This window comes from Gobio gobio, assembly GCF_949357685.1.
Source record: "Gobio gobio genome assembly, chromosome: 4".
NCBI lineage: Eukaryota > Metazoa > Chordata > Actinopteri > Cypriniformes > Gobionidae > Gobio > Gobio gobio.
In genome coordinates this window covers 3,410,948-3,430,947 of record NC_137100.1, presented here as the reverse complement: position 1 = coordinate 3,430,947, position 20,000 = coordinate 3,410,948, and the positions used below count along the sequence as shown (strand labels likewise).

Below are 20,000 nucleotides of genomic sequence, written 5' to 3'. Positions count from 1 at the left end.
CATTCGTGTTTATTTCGCGCTGTTACTGGTATTAAGGCGGAAGAGAAGATCGTTCATGTTTGCTCCGCGCTGCCGCTTCTCTAGAGCTGAGACGCTATAGCCAAAACGCTATTTATGTTTTTGAATTTCATTTAAAAAAAAATAGACTAATCGATTCTTGGGATTTAAGAATCGATATTGTTTTGTAAAAGTGAGAATCGATTAAAATCGAGAAATCGATATTTCTTACCCAGCCCTAATGAGAACATCATAATTGTGTGCTTGGGACATGAATTTAATGGTGAGACTTTTGTTTTTGTAATCAGGCTCTGAAAAATTACCAAAAAAAATTTATTTAGATTTATCAGCCAATATATCGGTTATCGGCTATCAAATATAAAGAATTATCGGTTATTATTATCGGCCAAAATGTTTATATCGGTGCATCCCAAACACAAAGACAAGAAAAAATCATATCTAAAGTTGTATTTAACATATATCCACATACACACAGTTAGGGATGCACGATATATCGGCCACCATATCGGTATCGGCCCATATATGTTTGTTTTTAATGTTATTGTTTTCGGTCAAATAAGAATATTTGGCCGATATATTAAAGCTGATAAATAATGTATTAAGAACATCCTAATTGTGTGCTTGGGACATGGATTTTAATGGTGAGGCTTTTGTTTTTGTAATCAGACTCTAAAAAATTACATAAAAATTCGTATTCCGATTTATCGGTCAATATATCGGTTATTGGCTCTCAAATATAAAGAATTATCGGTCAAAAATTTCATATCAGCACATCCCTAACACAAAGAGAAGAAAATTGGGGATGCATGATATATCGGCATCGCCCGATATATGTTTATTTTTAATGTCATCATTATCGGCATGATAAGAAAATTTTGCCAATCTCTTAAATCCTATAAATAATGTGTTCTTTCCTTCAGCTGAGACACTTCAGATGTGCACTCTTCATCATGATGGGCTTTAATTGCGTGAAATATGATTGAAATCACTTTCACAAGTGCAACATGCACAGCACAAGTCATATAGGCTACATAAAATTATAATAAGAACATCATAATTGTGGGCTTTTAATGATGAGACTTTTGTTTTTGTAATCAGGCTCTCAAAAATTACATAAAAATGTGTATTTAGATTTATCAGCCAATATATTGTTATCGGCTTTCAAGTATAAAGAATTATCGGTATTGGTGCATCCCTACACACAGTATACTCACATTATGCGATACTAAATCTCAACTGCTTGACTGTTTAAAGCATCACACAGTGTGTTATAAAAAGGAGACAGTCGAGTTTTTCAGTGTTGCTCTGGCTGCAAATCTCAATCGGGATTTATTTCTAATCGGATTACACACATTTAATTAGCTTTATAAAAACACCAACACACACTTCACTAAACAGATCAGTGGCATTCATTTACTCACTGTGCCAGACCAAAACTTAATTATGATCAATAAAAGGCAACAGCACCCAGTGTAACGTGTTGCATCCACTCTTCAGATGTGAGCTGCTTTCTGGCCTCTAACTGCCTGAAGATATGGAGAAAACACAGACTTGTGCTGGTCTCAATACGTGTCAAATATGCCTCAGATACTTAAAACATACATGCAAACAATGTTGCTGTGCATTATTCTCTTTCCTCGCCAGTGTTTGTTGCCATTTATGATCATTTTCACAAAACACTATTCATTCGTTTCACACAGTGCCTCCACCGGCTCCATTAACACACTCCAGCAGATTCATGAAACCAAAACTACACAAGACAAAACCATAAAAGAGCCACAAAGTTGAGAAACAGGTCTTCTAGACACACCGCGAGACGCATGAATGATCCATCGGGTCTTTGTCATGTAGAGAACGTGCGTCTGGCGCTGTCACACTGTTGTTTGGGTTGATCTCAAGCTAATATCAATAATTCAGAGATGCTCTGTGTAACCTCGCACCAGTTTTGGGGAGGAAAAGGGGGGGGGGGTGACCCAGTTATGCCAAAAACAGACCCCAGCGACTCTATTAGCTCCAAATAAAACATAAACAACTATCTCAGAATTAGCGTAGTTATTTTCAGAGTGATATATTGGCTCCAAATGTGTATAAACATAAACAAAACAAGACTTTTTGATACTAAATGAGGTAAAAAAAAACACTAGAGCCTGTTGACTTTTGTTATATGGGCAAAAACACTGATGCGTTCTTCAAAATAATCTTATTTTGTGCTCATAGAAGAAAGTCATAGAGGTTTGGAACAACACGAGGATGAGTAAATGATGACAGGATGAACATTTCTTGAGGAGCTGTACCTTTAAGAGACGTATACATCCCAAACCCTGATTTATAATAAACATTCAAGCATTGATATACACACATTTAATAGGGATGCTCGATATATCGGCCACCATATCGGTATTGGCCGATATATGCGTTCATTTTTAATGTTATCATTATAATTGTGTGCTTGGGACATGGATTTTAGTGGTGAGACTTTTGTTTTTGTAATCAGACTTTTAAAAAAATGATATAAAAGTTTGGATTTAGATTTATCGGCCAATATATCGGTTATCTGCTTTCAAATACAATCGGTTATCGTATCGGCCAAAGTTTTTATATCGGATAGAATTTTTTTTTTTTTTTTTAATAGATTCAGCGGCAGATATAGCCTGATGAGGCATCAGTGTTCATATGGATATTTATCATTTATTCAAGTTTTTTTATTTAGGATATTTAACTTTTGACAATTCAAATCCAGTGTCTAACTATTCTTAAGAATTAAAAATTGAAAGTGTGTAGGCCTACTTGCATTATCATGCTGTTATCATGCGAGGGTGCCAAGTCACCTATTGAAACCGTTAGATTTCCGCCATTGAAGTCTATGGCTGCCCATAGAACCGTTTGCGGGAAAGTTATGAAATTTGGCACACAGTTAGAGGACCCATCATTAACCACACCAATTTTGGAGTCTCTAAAACAATCTCTCTAGCGCCACCACCTGTCCAAAATTTCACTCATGTTTACGCTAATAACTTTTGAACCATAAGGGCTAGCAAATAACAAAATTATTTTGTCCTCTGATTCCTTTGCTCAAGCCAATTCGATTGCACCCTATGACGTCCTATTTTCCTATTTTTAATTAACCGAAAAACCTACTTTTGCTAACTCCTCCAAGGCCCATGCTCCAATTTTCACAAATTTTTAACCAGATCATCTTCAGACCATTCTGACAAAAAGTTATGGAATTTATATTGATTTCTCAAACCGTTTTCGATAAACGTGCAAACAAATTGTACGTCGCAGTTGCAAAAATACACTTAAGGCTATATCTCCGCAACGCTTTATCGTATTCAAACCAAACTTGGTACATTTGGCGACAGCTACTGGTCCAGAGATACGAAAAATTCTTATTTATGCTTATAACTTTTTAACTGTTTGTGGTGAGTCGCATGCCGAGTCGTCTGAAATCCAATTTTACCATATCAGCCATTTTGAATTATGTGCTAAAATGCTGTATTTTATGAACACATGAACGGATTGTTACGAAACTCTGAATGGGTCATCAGCACGATGCCCTGAAGGAGCCTGAGAAGTTTTGAAACAGCGCCACCTAGTGGATTTTTTTTTTCAAACGCTTATAACTTTGGGTGTGGTTGACTTATTTTCATGGGAGTAACTTTTTTTGTCTCCTGAATCCTTGCAGAGTCCAATGATACCAAACTTGCCAGGTTTCGGCGTATGGTTTGTGCAGTGTGGTAATTTAGCGCTTATAAAACGTCAGCTGATATCTTCGAAACCGCTAGTCCAATCGAGACGAAACCAGCGTCAGAAGTTCGGAAACATAGGTCAATAGCTATATGCTAATACTCAGTAGACAAAATATTGATAGTAAGGGGGAGTAAAATCCAATCAAAGTCAGGTGTCAGTCATTTTTTACGTGTTTTTTCATATAAATGTCTATACCTCCAAAACTAAATGTGATATTTTCACCAAAATAAATATAAATTTATCGCCCGACAAATATATCGCCCGACAAAAAGTAGTTATCATGACAGGGCTATAGCTGCAGGTCTGCGTTTTATTGGTTGTTGTCTCCTCTCTTCCCACCCTCTACACACACACTTTTCCACAGCTTTACACACACATTTCTTGAGGTATTTTTAAATCTGAGGTGACCAGAGGTAAAACAAGGACTTGAATGGTGTATTCCTCAAAATAAACGCACACACACACACATACACACACCACATGTCAGTGAGCTTTTTATATCCCAACAGCTGCACTGAATACCATAGTATTCTCAAGGCTATTTAACCCCTCAACCTTTTTTAAGCATAGACGTGAAAATGCACAACCCAAACTTCAATGGTTGTAATTCATGAATGCTTTGAAATACAGACCAACGGTTATATGCAGACTATTAACGAAACGAAAGTGTAAAAAAGTTGTAGAAGTTCAAGTTTACTGTAAATAAAATGTACTGTACAAAACATTTTTATTACATTCAAAATGTATATTGTACAAACAAAATTTTACTCTAAATTGCTATCATATCAAAGCCATATGTCTGGCCAAGCTGTGTTCCAAATTTGAAGATGTTTACGCGCTGTACCAAAAATAGCTGAAATTGTTTTAGTATTCTCCCGTAACAAATAAATACATTTCTGTCACAATATCACTTCTATCACAAAAACAGTCACCAAATATGGAACCTTGAGTCTCAGACCTTTCTGACGATATGTCAAGATTAGAAAATATCGATCATAAAATAGTTTAAAATACATTTCTTAATATGAATCCTGACACCGCACACTAGGGGGAGGAGCCAGCTAATAGGAAAGCACTGTTTCCATGGTAACGCAACATCCGATTCCAAAACGGGTTGCACAGGATGAATTTTGAGATTGTAAGCTTTCAAATGAGACCTAATTTATGATGATTATTAAAATAAAATGCATTGAGCTAAATCGCTGTTATGTAGTCTGTGAGTGAGGTAATCAAGCCAACCTGAGTAAAACCTTCAGTTAAACAGATTTAGATCTGGGAAAAATAGAACTAAGACCCCATAATCCAGAGCTTAAACATCATAAGAGCCCTTGCAAAACTGTTCAGTTGCATACATAAACACCGGCAGCGTCCAGAAGTTCAGCTAACCGTTCCTCTCTGTGTACAGGCCACTAAAAACATCAGAGTTAAAGACAATCTCAACATTGTGACACACGGTTCAGTCAGCCGTGCCACAGTGGCAGTCGACGGATATTTCTGCGTTTGTGAATTATTCATAGCACAGCATCAGCACAGGAGGGGGTCTGTGGCTTTCATTCATTCTCTCTCTCCTGATGGTTGGCATTACACAATAAAAATAGACAAAACCAGACCAGAAACTTTGAAGTAGTTTTAAAGCTTAAAGTTTGAAGGCGATGGGGTGCATGGAAAACATGATAGAATGATAGCATGAAAGAACGATGGATGGATGGATAGATAGACTGATGGATGGACATAAATGATGGATGGATGGATGGATGGATGGATGGATGGATGGATGGATGGATGGATGGATGGATGGATGGATGGATGGATGGATGGATGGATGGATGGATGGATGGATGGATGGATGGATGGATGGATGGATGGATGGATGGATGGATGGATGGATGGATGGATGGAATGATAGCATGAAAGAACGATAAATGGATGGATGGATGAAAATAATGATAGAATGATAGCATGAAAGAACAATGGATAGATAGATAGATAGATAGATAGATAGATGGATGGATGGATGGATGGATGGATGGATGGATGGATGGATGGATGGATGGATGGATGGATGGATGGATGGATGGATGGATGGATGGATGGATGGATGGATGGATGGATGGATGGATGGATGGATGGATGGATGGATGGATGGATGGATGGATGGATAGATGGATAGATGGATAGATAGATGATGGATAGATGGATAGATGGATAGATGATAGATAGATAGACTCATGGATGGATGGACATAAGTAATGATAGAATGATAGCATGAAAGAACAATGGATGGACTGATGGATGGATGGATGGACATAAATAAGGATAGAATGATGGCATGAAAGAACGATGGATGGATGGATGGATGTTAAATCCATTTTAATAGAGTAAATCACGAGGTGAAAGTGTGGCTCTAAATGCTCAAGTGCACTAGTGTAACCTACTAGACTACATTGTGTAGTAGGCGTGTAGTGTGCAGTCTCTATCGAGTGTGTCCCTCACTTTACACAAACACATCTAAAGTCAGATCATCACACCTTAAAACAACCATCAGGCTCTCATCACAGACGGCATCCCTCATATCACACACTCCTACAGCCAGAGCCAGGAAATACAGCTCTTACCAGATCCTCCATGTTGTCCTGTGAGCATCTGGAAGTGGAGCACTTCTCATCAGATGAGCCCGGCTCAGCTAACCCTCCTCTGGACGCCTCGTCCTCCGTCGGAGTTGAGCTCTCGCGGTCCTGCTTCTTTTTCCTCTTCATAGGTTGAGACGATTCACTTTGGGGAAGCGAGCCGGAGCGGAAGAGGGCGAGATTCCCGTCGGCGTTTGGAAGGTGCACGCAACTCTTTGACCTCGGCCGGGAGGGTTTCGAAACGCACCGGCCGTGGGCATCCAGCAGGTGGAGCAGGAAGTAGCTCTTCTCTAGATCCACTTCCTGTCGGAGGCGCTGGAGTAGCGCCCCCTGCTGGCCGTCCGCCTGCTCGAGCAGGGTCTTTAGCAGCTCCTCGAGTTTGCGATACGCCGCGCCGTTCCCTTTACATCCAGGTTTTGCTCCTTGTACTCCAGCAATCTCAAGTTGCCGCTTGACTTCTCGTGTTGGTCTGGTTGTCGAGTTCTCCGCGAGTTTGGCTTCCCGATTCCGCCAGCGGAGCAAACGCCGCACCTCGGCCGATCGCTCCCGGCCCAGAGCGTCCCTCAGCCGGATCAGCTCCAGCGTTTTCTGCTGCTCGTGCCGGAAGGTCAGCTCCCTCAGAGCGCGCTCCCGCTCCTCCCGCGCCTCCTCCCGCAGCCGCCGCAGATCCAGAGAGAAGCGCCGCTGGGCCTGCTGGTTCCGGCTACGCTCCACCTCTAGCGTTGCGCGGAGACGCTCCACGTCCCGCCGCGGATCGGGGCCGGAGTCACGCCTGCAGCAGCTGCGTTTGAGGCAGGTCGGGCCTTTCTTGGAGGAGAGAATCGAAGGGTTATTGTCATCGGAGTTTTCATCCATGATGCCGATAATGGAGGCCACACACAAGCCAACTCAGAAAGCATGCAGCTGGGATGACAGTGAGGATGTTACGGACAGCATGCACACACAAGCCCACTGAAAAGAGCAGAGATGAACGATGAGTATCAGCATGCCGACAAAGATTCAGAACTTGTGTTAAAGGGATAGTTCACCCAAAAATCTGTCATTAAAGGGTTAGTTCACCCAAAAATGAAAATTCTGTCATTAATTATTTACCCTCATGTCGTTCGACACCCGTCAGACCTCCGTTCATCTTCGGAACACAAATGAAGATATTTTAGTGTAAATCTGATGGCTCTGAAAGGCCTCCATTGGCTCAATGGCACTTTACACTCTCAAGACCCTTAAAAGACACTAAAGACGTCGTTACAAAGTCCATCTCACTACAGTGGTTCTACAATAACTTTATGAATCGGCGAAAATAGTTTTTGTGCGCAAAAAAACCCTAAATAACGACTTATATAGTGATGACGATTTCAAAACACAGCCTCATGAAGCTTTGAAGCGTTATGAATCACTGAGTCGATTCAGCAGTTTGAATCGCCAAATTTCAGCAGTTTGACACGCGATCCAAATCATGATTCGACTCACTGATTCATAACGCTTCGAAGCTTCATGAGGCCGTGTTTTGAAATCGTCATCACTATATAAGTCGTTATTTAGGGTTTTTTTGCGCACAAAAACTATTCTCGCCGATTCATAAAGTTATTGTAGAACCACTGTAGTGAGATGGACTTTGTAACGACGTCTTTAGTGTCTTTTAAGGGTCTTGAGAGTGAGCCGTGCATTGAGCCAATGGAGGCCTTTCAGAGCATCAGATTTACACTAAAATATCTTCACTTGTGTCTGAAGATGAACGGAGGTCTGACGGGTGTCGAACGACATGAGGGTCAGTAATTAATGACAGAATTTTCATTTTTGGGTGAACTAACCCTTTAAGTTTGGCCATCATTCAGATGGGATATACGCTACAATCTGTGTCCAAAAACATCTTGGGATAATGTTTTCACACTGACAGCTGTACATTGTAAGATATAGCAACTCCGTTTGTTTGTCCGAGTTAGCAACAGTAACTAAGGGGGGCGGGGCTTACCGATAGGTCAATTGAGAATTGACAAGATGGTAAAAGGTGGAAAGACTGAAGCTTCACGTGGAGCATTGGGAGATTTTTTCCTGAATTACCGCTGGTGTTGCTCTACAAGAGATTAAGTGAAGTGCACCTACACTCTAAAAAATGCTGGGTTAAAAATAACCCAAGTTGGGTTGAAAATGGACTAACCCATCAATTGGGTTGTTTTAACCCAGCAATTGGGTTGTTTTAAGCAAACATTTAACCCAACCGCTGGGTCAAAACAACCCAATTGCTGGGTTAGTCCATATTCAACCCAACTTGGGTTATTTTTAACCCAGCATTTTTTAGAGTGTAACCATTAAATGACTAGGTTGTAAATAGTTTTAAAATGAAGTATAGTACAGTCAGTGTGCACTTTATTATGCTGCTCGCTTGTTGATACTGTGTGCAATAGTGTAATTATTTTATTTATGCTTAAATATTTAATTTCAGAATTTATTTTCACCACTGAACTCTTTTTTTTCCTTGTTCTACCTCAACGGTTTTTACTATTTGTTAAATATTGTTTTTTTTAGTTCAATAAATGTTCCTTTTTTTAAATTGTAAATTTTAAATTGTTATCATCCTGATCATTGTGTCATTTTTATGTTGTAAATTGAGGGAGCAAAAGCAGTATCGGCTCCAAATATCGGCTCAAGAAAATCGGCAGCCCGTATCGCTCATCGGCTAAGGCTGATGAAAAAAAAACAGTATCGGTATCGGCACTAAAAAATCTATATCGGTCGATCCCTAGTTGCATTGGTCATCTTTAAAAAGTACACCTAAAAAACACCTAAAAAAGTAACTTCCTCCACCCCAGTAAAACCAATGCAATTTATTTTTCTTCAATAATATTTTTTCTTTTTAATTTTGTATTTTGAGGTGATTTGATGGTATTTTTTTATATTTATACAATAATTATGGTCTATTTTTGCCAATCGAACGCTCTCCATTGACTTTGCATTGCGTGAAGCGGCATCCTTGTCATTTCGGACTTATAACAAAAAAACAGAACATTGTCTAAAAGCGGATATGTGACAAAGTGAACTGCAAACAAGCTAAACAAAACCCACAACCAAAAACCCAAAAGTTTTTATTAGCTGTTGACCCAAAAAAACGAGCATTTAAGGACAAAAAAGGGCCAAAAACCGGAACCGGGCGGTTTTTGCTTCTAGCACGCGATCGGCAACCGGCAGGTTTTCTTTGTATTTTTCTGCCGATTTATCCGGAAGTGCGCCCGCGTGCACATACGCCTATATTGCAATCATTCGCGAACATGTCACTTGTGTGTTAAAAACGGAACCTGGAGAACTGAGGGAAGAGACGAGATACGCTGAAGGGAATGAAGAGCCACTTTCCTGCGCGAGCTGAAGTTGCGCGAGCTGAAGTTGCGCGAGCTGAAGTTGAGCGAGCTGAAGTTGCGCGAGCTGAAGTTGCGCGAGCTGAAGTTGAGCGAGCTGAAGTTGCGCGAGCTGAAGTTGCGCGAGCTGAAGTTGCGCGAGCTAAAGTTGCGCGAGCTGAAGTTGAGCGAGCTGAAGTTGAGCGAGCTGAAGTTGCGCGAGCTGAAGTTGAGCGAGCTGAAGTTGCGCGAGCTGAAGTTGAGCGAGCTGAAGTTGCGCGAGCTGAAGTTGCGCGAGCTTACCTCTCCGTGCCTGCACAAGCACAGATAGTTAGCGTTTGTTCTGCTCTTCTTCTCACGTGTTGGATCGGATGAGAACGAAACAGACTAACTTGTGACAAAGCCGAAATACTTATTTTTGTAGCCTAAAGAAGAACATGCATGCACTTTAGAAATGAAATACTATCAGTTCTGTAGCCTATAGGATGATAATTTTTATTTGGTAACACTTTAGAATAATGGTCATTAGTTAACATTAGTTAACTACATTAGTTAACATTAACTAATAATGAACTGCACTTATAAAGCGTTTATTAATCTTTGTTAATGTTAATTTCAACATTTACTAATGCATTATTAAAATCTTGTTAACATTAGTTAATGCACTGTGATGTTTATATTAACTAACGTTAACAAAGATGAACAAAAACAGTAACAAATGTACTGCTCATGGTTAGTTCATGTTAGTTAATACATTAACTAATGTTAACTAATGACCATTATTCTAAAGTGTTACCTTTTATTTTACCTTAAAATTACATTGACTTAATTTGATTTAAAAAGCACCTGCTGTAGCATCTTAGTTTTTTTCGTTGCACTAAACATTATTTGATTTAACATTTTGGAACAATTATATACTTTGGTTTTATTTAATTTCACTGGTAAAGACTTTTTTTCTTTACACTGAATTTAAAAACAAATGCTGATTTAAGTAACATCTTTGTTTGGATTGCAGAATATGCAGTTGTTGCCTTTAATTTCACCTTTCAGCCTTTTAATTTCCAATTCAATTTCCTGTTAATTTCAGATTGCAGACTTGTTTTCATTAGCCAAAAGCCAATTTAGCCTGTTAAATACCAAATAAACATCTTGTTCATGTATACTTTCATTCTTTTATTGTGTAAAATTATTTTCGGTATCGGTATAGGAATCGGCCAGTTTTCTTGAAAAAAATCGGTATCGGAATCGGCCATATAAAATCATGATCGGTGCATCACTACAAAAAAGTGGATTCAGGCCATTGAGACACGTTATATTACACTGAGAACTACGGCGACTAGAGGGGAACGTAATCAGAGACAGGAAATAAAGTATATAAACCTGACATTTGGACATTTGACTTAACAGTGACAACATGTTTACTGCACACATACGCATACTGAGACATACTGAGTGTCAGGATCCCAAAATTGACCAATTCTTTTGCTGAAGCGTCACGTTTTACTGCCTTTATCCACTTTTGTCTCCTTAAACTCTCGTTTTTTTGGGTCGACAGCTTATAAAAACGTATTTCTGTGTTTTTTAGCTTGTTTGCTGTACACCTTGTCACATATCAGCTTTTAGACATTGTTCTGTTTTTTGTTATAAGTCCGAAATACAATGAGGCAGCCTCCCGCAATTCAAAGTCAATGGAGAGCATTGGATTATTGGATAATTTTACAAGTCCCCTAGAGTTAAATAGTTGAGTTTTACCGTTTTTTAATCCATTCAGCCGATCTTTGTATCTGGCGGTAGCACTTTTAGCATAGCTTAGCATACATCATTGATTCTAATCAGTCCATTAGCATCTCATTCAAAAAATGACCAAAGACACTTTCAATATTTTTCCTGTTTAAAACTTGACTCTTCTACAGTTACATCGTGTGCTAAGATCAACTGAAAATGAAAAGTTGTGATTTTCTACACCTATATGGCTAGGAACTACTTACTCATTCAGCGGCGCATTTTCTCATTCATTTCCTATGGTCGGTCATTTATGACCGAAGACAATGAAAGCTACTTTTTTTTTACGACCAATTAGCATGCTTTAATCATGACCCCAATTTTTTTGTATGTTTACATACCTAATGCAAGAAAAGTCACCAAGTTTCATATCATTCCGATGAAGCTGTGATTTTTAACATTTCAAAACAGAACATTTTCCGGTCAGAAATGACCGAAGAGCACCAGAGGTTTAAAGGGATAGTTCACCCAAAGATCTGTCATTAATTAATCATCCTTTCCAAAGTCTTTCCAAACCCGTGAGACCTTCGTTCATCTTCAGAGCACAAATGAAGAAATTTCTGACCCCGCCATAGACAGCAACACGACCCCTTTCAAGGCATCATTATGTAAAGACATCATTAAAATAGTCCATGTGACTCCAACCTTAAAGGGGTGGTTGATTATGATTTGCCTTGTTTAACTATCACCCCCATTTTGAAAATACATATGAAAATGCACTATCCAAACTTAAAGGGCTGTAATTCAATAATGCTATATTAATAATATAAACTTAATAATAAAAATTTGGTCTTGTTTCAAAGCAGACACTCAGCAGATTATTGCTGAAGTGGAAGCAATTCAAAATATGAAAGTATGAAAAAGTTATGGAAGTTTAAATTTACTGTAAATAAAAAATACTGTACTAAATATTTTTTATTTGATATAAAATATATATTTTACAAAAATGTTTTAATCTAAAATTACTATAAAATCAAAGCCATTTGTCTAATCTAATAAATTCACAAAAATTGAAGTCCCCATGAGATTTTGTTTAGGTGCTATAACACAAACAGCCACCGGGTGTCATTCACATTCCATTGATTGTTTTTCTGATGCATTTTCCTGTAAATTTCTGTCCAAATGTCACTTCCATCACAAAACGGTCACCAAATATGGAACCTTGAGACTCAGAGCTTTCCGACAATATGTGTTTTGTCAAGATTAGAAAAGATTTTAATTATAAAGTAGTTAAAATAAACGTTGTGATATGAAACATGACGCCGCCCACTAGGGGGAGGAGCCGCTAGAAGAATTTAAAGTACCTTTCCATGGTAACGCAACGTCCGATTTCAAAACGGTTTTCACAGGATGAATTTTGAGTTTGTAAGCTTTCGAATGATCATAATTTATGAAAATTACAAAAAAGGCGGAAAAAAAAAAGAGTGCCAGGTGTCCTGCCAGCGGGACGGGGACAGTTAAGGGTTAACTTTAGTGTGTGTGTAGTGTTGTGGTTTGAGAATAAACAACACCTGGAAAAGTTACGACGCTCAAAGCAAAGGGAGATATTTTCTTTTACAGAAATCACTTTTTAAGGACTACAACAAACGGCTGGTAGGGACTACAACGCGTTAGTGACATCACTAACCCTGAAATTTACATAAACCCCGCCCTCGTGAACACACACCGAAGGGTTATCATGACAGAATATGCTAATCAATGACTTGAAGATCGTTACCTTATACATTCATCAACTCTCATTCTACATGTTGTCTCCTCTTCTTGAGTCTCTCCATCATTGTCCGACTCCGGTTTAATCATAAAATGCTGAACAGTTTCAGTGCGTGTCTGCGTGAGGTCATCAGAGCTGCTAACATGAGCTCTTGAAGCTCCGCCCCGTGAGCAGCAGCTCATTTGCATTTAAAGGGACACCCTCAAAAAGTGGCCATTTTAACATGCTATAGCTAAAACATTGCATACACACTCAGAGACTTATTTTACACCTTGTAAAAAGGGGCGATGAACCACCCCTTTAAATGTTATGAAGCGACGAGAATACACTAAAATAACGACTTCGTTGTAGGGATGTGACGGTGAGAAAATTTTCCCACCGGTTAATTGATGTGTGACAACACCGGTAATACCGGTATCACCGGCGGAGGCTTTTAAATCTAAAGTAACATGCACACGACCGCTCTGAACTGAAAACGCGCCAGTGCGCACACACCGTGAATGACAGCTCGTCTGTAAATGCGCGCTCTGTGAGGCCATGGGTGCGTCTCAATCAGTTCCCTAGTTCAGTAGTCAGGGCACTGATCAAGCATTGATCAGTCTATGATTGAGATGCACGCCATGAATGAATAACAGTTTGTCCCCTTGTTTATACTCGACGTGCCCGCACGAGCGCGAGGGTGCACGCGGCAAAAAATAAATGCGCGGAGCGCGGAGGCTCGCACTGCGGAGCCAGGCCAAAGTAAACAATGCGCGCTCTGTGCGGTCGTGCACATTTTACTTTCAGTTTTGAATTAGCGCCAATTCGGCTGCGGGTTGCTTGAATTATGGGTTCATTAGCCTATTATTTTTAATGAAAAACACAACAACAAAACAAATGACAAACTCCCTTAAATAGGCGCTTTTACGTTTCGCTTTGAAACCAAATCTTCCGCGATTATCTCAGTCAGCTCCTCACTCTTAAATCTGAAGAATGACTCCTGCCGCTGCCGAGACTCACGGTCGGATCCTGCTTTATTAAGCAGATACGTTCAGTTTTTATTTGTATTGTCTGTTCTCTAACTGAACTAAATTATTTTATTACTATAAAAAAATCAAAAAGACGGTGGGCGGTGCCACGGTGGGCAAGTCATGTAACCGGTGTTGAGTCTGGACACCGGTAACACCGGCAACACCGACTATCGTAGCAAGCCTACTTCGTTGAATAATCAAATTCCTACGCAATTCACGTAAGGCATGCATGTGATCATGTGATCGTGCTCTGCCGTAAAACCCGGAAGCACTGTACTTTGTGAAATAGCCCAACAAAGTTAATATCGTAATGGTAATGAAGTGTTAAGCGCGAGTGATTTACATGTTAAGTCAATGCAAAGACGCGAATAAACATTCTGCGGCACGAATGACAAACGCAAATTGAACGTTTGACGCGAATCGCGCAAGTTAAAACAGTGTTTCCCACACAGACTAATTTGTGGCAGTGCATACACCTTAAATATTTTTCAATTAAATAAATGTTCTATATTTTAGTTTAATTATATTTATTGAATATTTTGCGGAGATCTGCTGGTACTATATAGGCCTACTATTTGTGCAATAATTATGGTCCATTAATGACCATTTAATGAATTAAAATATTTTTCTTCTAATATTTTTCTTATTTATATTACAATTAGTGTAGTAATTAAGGTTAAAATAGAGAATTCCAATACAAAGAGGCAAATTAAGAGTCATTTTGTGGCATTTCATTTGTAATGCCATGGTTTACCCACTATAAGGGCCTTTATGGCTCTTTAATAAATATACATGTATCTAGTCTGGTTGCTCAAAAAAAGTATTGCAGATCATAAGTGCTTACCGATTTTTAGGTTTTGGATTTGAATACATATTTAGTTCAAAAACCCTTATGATGACCAATAAAAGGAGGACCGTGACGTCGCCCGGTATGGCGCAGCCGGGGCCCCACCCTGGAGCCAGGCCTGGGGTTGGGGCTCGTATGCGAGCGCCTGGTGGCCGGGCCTTCCCCCACGGGGTCCGGCCGGGCTCAGCCCAAAGGAGCGACGTGGGGACACCTTCCCGTGGGCCCACCACTCACGGGAGGGACCGTAAGGGGCCGGTGCAAAGCGAATCGGGCAGCAGTCGAAGGCGGGGGCCTAGACGACCCGATCCCTGGACACGGAAACTGGCTCTTGGGACATGGAATGTCACCTCGCTGGCGGGGAAAGAGCCTGAGATTGTGCGTGAAGTTGAGAGGTTCCGACTAGAGATAGTCGGAATCACCTCCACGCACGGCTTGGGCTCTGGAACCACACTCCTCGAGAGGGGATGGACTCTGCACCACTCTGGAGTTGCCCATGGGGAGAGGCGGCGTGGGTTGTGGGCCCTGGTGTGGGTTTGCTTATAGCCCCCCAGCTCTGCCGCCATGTGTTGGAGTTTACCCCGGTGAACGAGAGGGTCGTTTCCCTGCGGCTTCGGCTCGGGGATAGGTCTCTCACTGTTGTGTGTGCCTACGGGCCAAACAGCAGTGCGGAGTACCCGGCCTTCTTGGTGTCCCTGGGAGGGGTGCTGGAGAGTGCTCCGTCTGGGGACTCCGTCGTTCTACTGGGGGACTTCAACGCCCACGTGGGCAATGACAGTGAAACCTGGAGGGGCGTGATTGGGAGGAACGGCCCCCCGGATCTGAACCCGAGTGGTGTTCAGTTATTGGACTTCTGTGCTAGTTACAGTTTGTCCATAACGAACACCATGTTCAAGCATAAGGGTGTCCATCAGTGCACATGGCACCAGGACACCCTAGGTCGTAGGTCAATGATCGACTTTGTGGTCGTTTCATCTGACCTGCAGCCGTATGTCTTGGACACTCGGGTGAAGAGAGGGGCGGAGCTGTCAACTGATCTCCACCTGGTGGTGAGTTGGATCCGATGGCGGGGGAGGAAGCTGGATAGACTCGGTAGACCCAAACGTACTGTGAGGGTCTGCTGGGAACGTTTGGCCGAGTCTCCTGTCAGAGAGATCTTCAACTCCTGCCTCCGGCAGAACTTCGACCGGATCCCGAGGGAGGCTGGAGATATTGAGTCCGAGTGGACCATGTTCTCCACCTCCATTGTCAAAGCGGCTGCTCGGAGCTGTGGACGCAAGGTCTCCGGTGCCTGTCGAGGCGGCAATCCCCGAACCCGGTGGTGGACACCGGAAGTAAGGGATGCCGTCAAGCTGAAGAAGGAGTCCTATCGGGCCTGGCTGGCTTGTGGGACTCCCGAGGCAGCTGACGGGTACCGGCAGGCTAAGCGGACTGCAGCCCGGGTGGTTGTGGAGGCAAAAACTCAGGCCTGGGAGGAGTTCGGTGAGGCCATGGAAAAGGACTATCGGCTGGCCTCGAAGAGATTCTGGCAAACCGTCCGGCGCCTCAGGAGGGGGAAGCAGTGCCCTACCAACGCTGTTTACAGTGGCGATGGGCGGCTGTTGACCTCGACTGGGGATGTTGTCGGACGGTGGAAGGAATACTTCGAGGATCTCCTCAATCCCGCCGTCACGTCTTCCATCGAGGAAGCAGAGGCTGGGGGCTCAGAGGAGGACTCGTCCATCACCCAAGCTGAAGTCACCGAGGTGGTCAAGAAACTCCTCGGTGGCAAGGCACCGGGGGTGGATGAGATCCGCCCTGAGTACCTCAAGTCTCTGGATGTTGTGGGGCTGTCTTGGCTGACACGCCTCTGCAGCATCGCGTGGCGGTCGGGGACAGTGCCTCTGGGATGGCAGACTGGGGTGCTGGTCCCTCTTTTTAAGAAGGGGGACCGGAGGGTGTGTTCCAACTATAGGGGGATCACACTTCTCAGCCTCCCCGGGAAAGTCTATGCCAGGGTACTGGAGAGGAGAATCCGGCCGATAGTGGAACCTCGGATTCAGGAGGAACAGTCTGGTTTTCGTCCTGGTCGTGGAACACTGGACCAGCTCTATACCCTCTACAGGGTGCTGGAGGGTTCATGGGAGTTTGCCCAACCAGTCCACATTTGTTTTGTGGATTTGGAGAAGGCATTCGACTGTGTCCCTCGCGGTGTCCTGTGGAGGGTGCTGGGGGAATATGGGGTCCGGGGTCCTTTGCTGAGGGCTGTCCGGTCCCTGTATGACCGAAGCAGGAGTTTGGTCCGCATTGCCGGCAGTAAGTCAGACTTGTTCCCGGTGCATGTTGGACTCCGGCAGGGCTGCCCTTTGTCGCCGGTTCTGTTCATAATTTTTATGGACAGAATTTCTAGGCGCAGCCAAGGGCCGGAGGGTGTCAGGTTTGGGGACCACACGGTTTCGTCTCTGCTCTTTGCGGATGACGTTGTCGTGTTGGCCCCTTCTAACCAGGACCTTCAGCATGCATTGGGACGGTTTGCAGCCGAGTGTGAAGCGGCTGGGATGGGGATCAGCACCTCCAAATCCGAGGCCATGGTCCTCAGTCGGAAAAGGGTGGCTTGCCCACTTCAGGTTGGTGGAGAGTTCCTGCCCCAAGTGGAGGAGTTCAAGTATCTAGGGGTCTTGTTCACGAGTGAGGGGAGGATGGAACGGGAGATTGACAGACGGATCGGTGCAGCTTCTGCAGTAATGCGGTCGATGCACCGGTCTGTCGTGGTGAAGAAAGAGCTAAGCCGTAAGGCGAAGCTCTCGATTTACCGGTCAATCTACGTTCCTACTCTCACCTATGGTCATGAGCTTTGGGTCATGACCGAAAGGATAAGATCCCGGATACAGGCGGCCGAAATGAGCTTTCTCCGTAGGGTGGCTGGGCGCTCCCTTAGAGATAGGGTGAGAAGCTCAGTCACTCGGGAGGAACTCGGAGTAGAGCCGCTGCTTCTCCACATCGAGAGGGGACAGCTGAGGTGGCTCGGGCATCTGTTCCGGATGCCTCCTGAGCGCCTTCCCGGGAAGGTGTTTCGGGCATGTCCAACCGGGAGGAGGCCCCGGGGAAGACCAAGGACACGCTGGAGGGACTATGTCTCCCGGCTGGCCTTGGAACGCCTCGGTGTCCCCCCGGAAGAGCTAGAGGAAGTGTCTAGGGAGAGGGAAGTCTGGGCATCTCTGCTTAGACTGCTGCCCCCGCGACCCGGCCCCGGATAAGCAGAAGAAGATGGATGGATGGATGGACATATTTAGACATGATCAAACACTAGATTTCTTTAAATTGTGAAATTTTAAAAAGTGAATAACTTACATCCTAATATATTTAATGATACTTGTATAAGCAAACACGAGTGAATATTAATGAATTTGAGCAAATATAATTTAAGTTTAAAAGTGCTAAAAAGGCAAACTTATTTTTCCTTATATGTACAGTAGGCTATTATACATTTGAATTGATACTGAATCAAGATCGAAATTGATATTTGTGCCAATTACCAACCCCAAATATCCCCCAATGCGTCTGTTGTGAAGTGAATGTCACGCGCGGATGAAGCGAGTAAACTCAAAATGTTCAAGCGTCCAACTACACGCAAATAGTGCGATTTATTCACGCAAGTCGCGTCTGGTGTGAACGCACAGTCAGAGAAGAAATTGTTGAATAAAGTCATTATTTGTGTTTGTTTTTGAGCACAATAAGTATTCTCGACGCTTCATAACATTAAGGTGGAACCACTGGAGTCACATGGACTATTTTAACCATGTCTTTACTGCCTTTCTGGACCCTGAAAGTGGTCGTTGTGTTGCTGTCTATGGAGGGGTCAGAAATTAAAAATATCTTAATTTGTGTCTCACGGGGTGGGAACGACATGAGGGTGAGGAATTAATGAGAGAAATTTCCTTTTGGGGTGAACTAACCCTTTAAAGTGCCCCTATTATGCTACACTCAAAAAAATTATTTGTGATGCTGTTCACTTTATTTAAGCAATTCATCTTGATTTAACACCATTATATTAGGTTTCTGGTTCAAATGTAATTGATTCATGTTAAACTGACTTAAAACTGTTACTCTTTGACATAACTTGATGTTTTCATTTTGAAATAACATGTTTCAATCAAGTAACCCAAAGAAATAAGACTTTCAGTTCCCATCATGCTTTGCAAAGGGGCTGAATTCGGAGACTAAATGTTTAAATAAAGTGCAATTTGATGCATTTTTAACAAGATGAGAAAATTGAGATACTTTTTAATGCTTAATGTTTTGTTATGTTGGTATTTAAAAGTTTGTGTTATGTTAGTGTTTTTGGAGGTTACCATTGTGGTGAAGTGTAGAGCATGTGCTTGGGCTGAGGACCTACTAATAACTATTAAAGTTGTTTTAATAATTTAAAACTACCCTTGGCATGCCATGGATGTAAGAAAACCATCTTCTGGCTAGCCAATAAAATCTTGTCAAAGGTTTACTAAATGCTCTCAAAAGCTAATCTTTGAATTCATGTAATTAAATCATGGAAAGGATTTCCATGTGATTAAATGGCTCTTTTTCAGCATTAAGCACTTTTGTTAGGCTAACTTAAATAAATGAGTTGGTCCAAAACATTGCAAATTAGTTGGGCTGACACTATTAAATTAAGCTGTGCCTAACCATAGTAAATAAGCTGAATCAACCTTAATAAATTAAGTTGACCCAACGTAAGTACATTAAATTGGAATAACAGAATTGCATAATGCTGAAATAAAGCAAGTTAATCATGTGGAAATACTTTCCATGATTTTTTAATGTTCATTCAAAGAGTTATTTTTTTGAGTGTAATTTAAAGGCTCTTCATTTTGTTACAATAGGTTTACATGAATCCAAGGTTAAAAAGCACTTTCTGGAGATAAGCATCACTTTGCCATTTGTTTTAAACACAGT

The 20,000-nt window shown here is 41.9% G+C and overlaps 1 protein-coding gene across 1 annotated transcript in view; it reads right to left on the bottom strand.

Annotated features, from left to right (window-relative positions):
• The window catches only part of tspoap1 (TSPO associated protein 1), a 207,330-nt gene extending 199,984 nt beyond the window's left edge, over positions 1 to 7,346 (bottom strand). The window contains exon 1 of the mRNA XM_079815420.1: positions 6,384 to 7,346. Coding sequence (XP_079671546.1) covers positions 6,384 to 7,250 — 867 coding nt within the window. The 5' untranslated portion in view covers positions 7,251 to 7,346. The remainder of the gene's footprint in view (positions 1 to 6,383) is intronic.
• Positions 7,347 to 20,000: the final 12,654 nt, after the last annotated feature.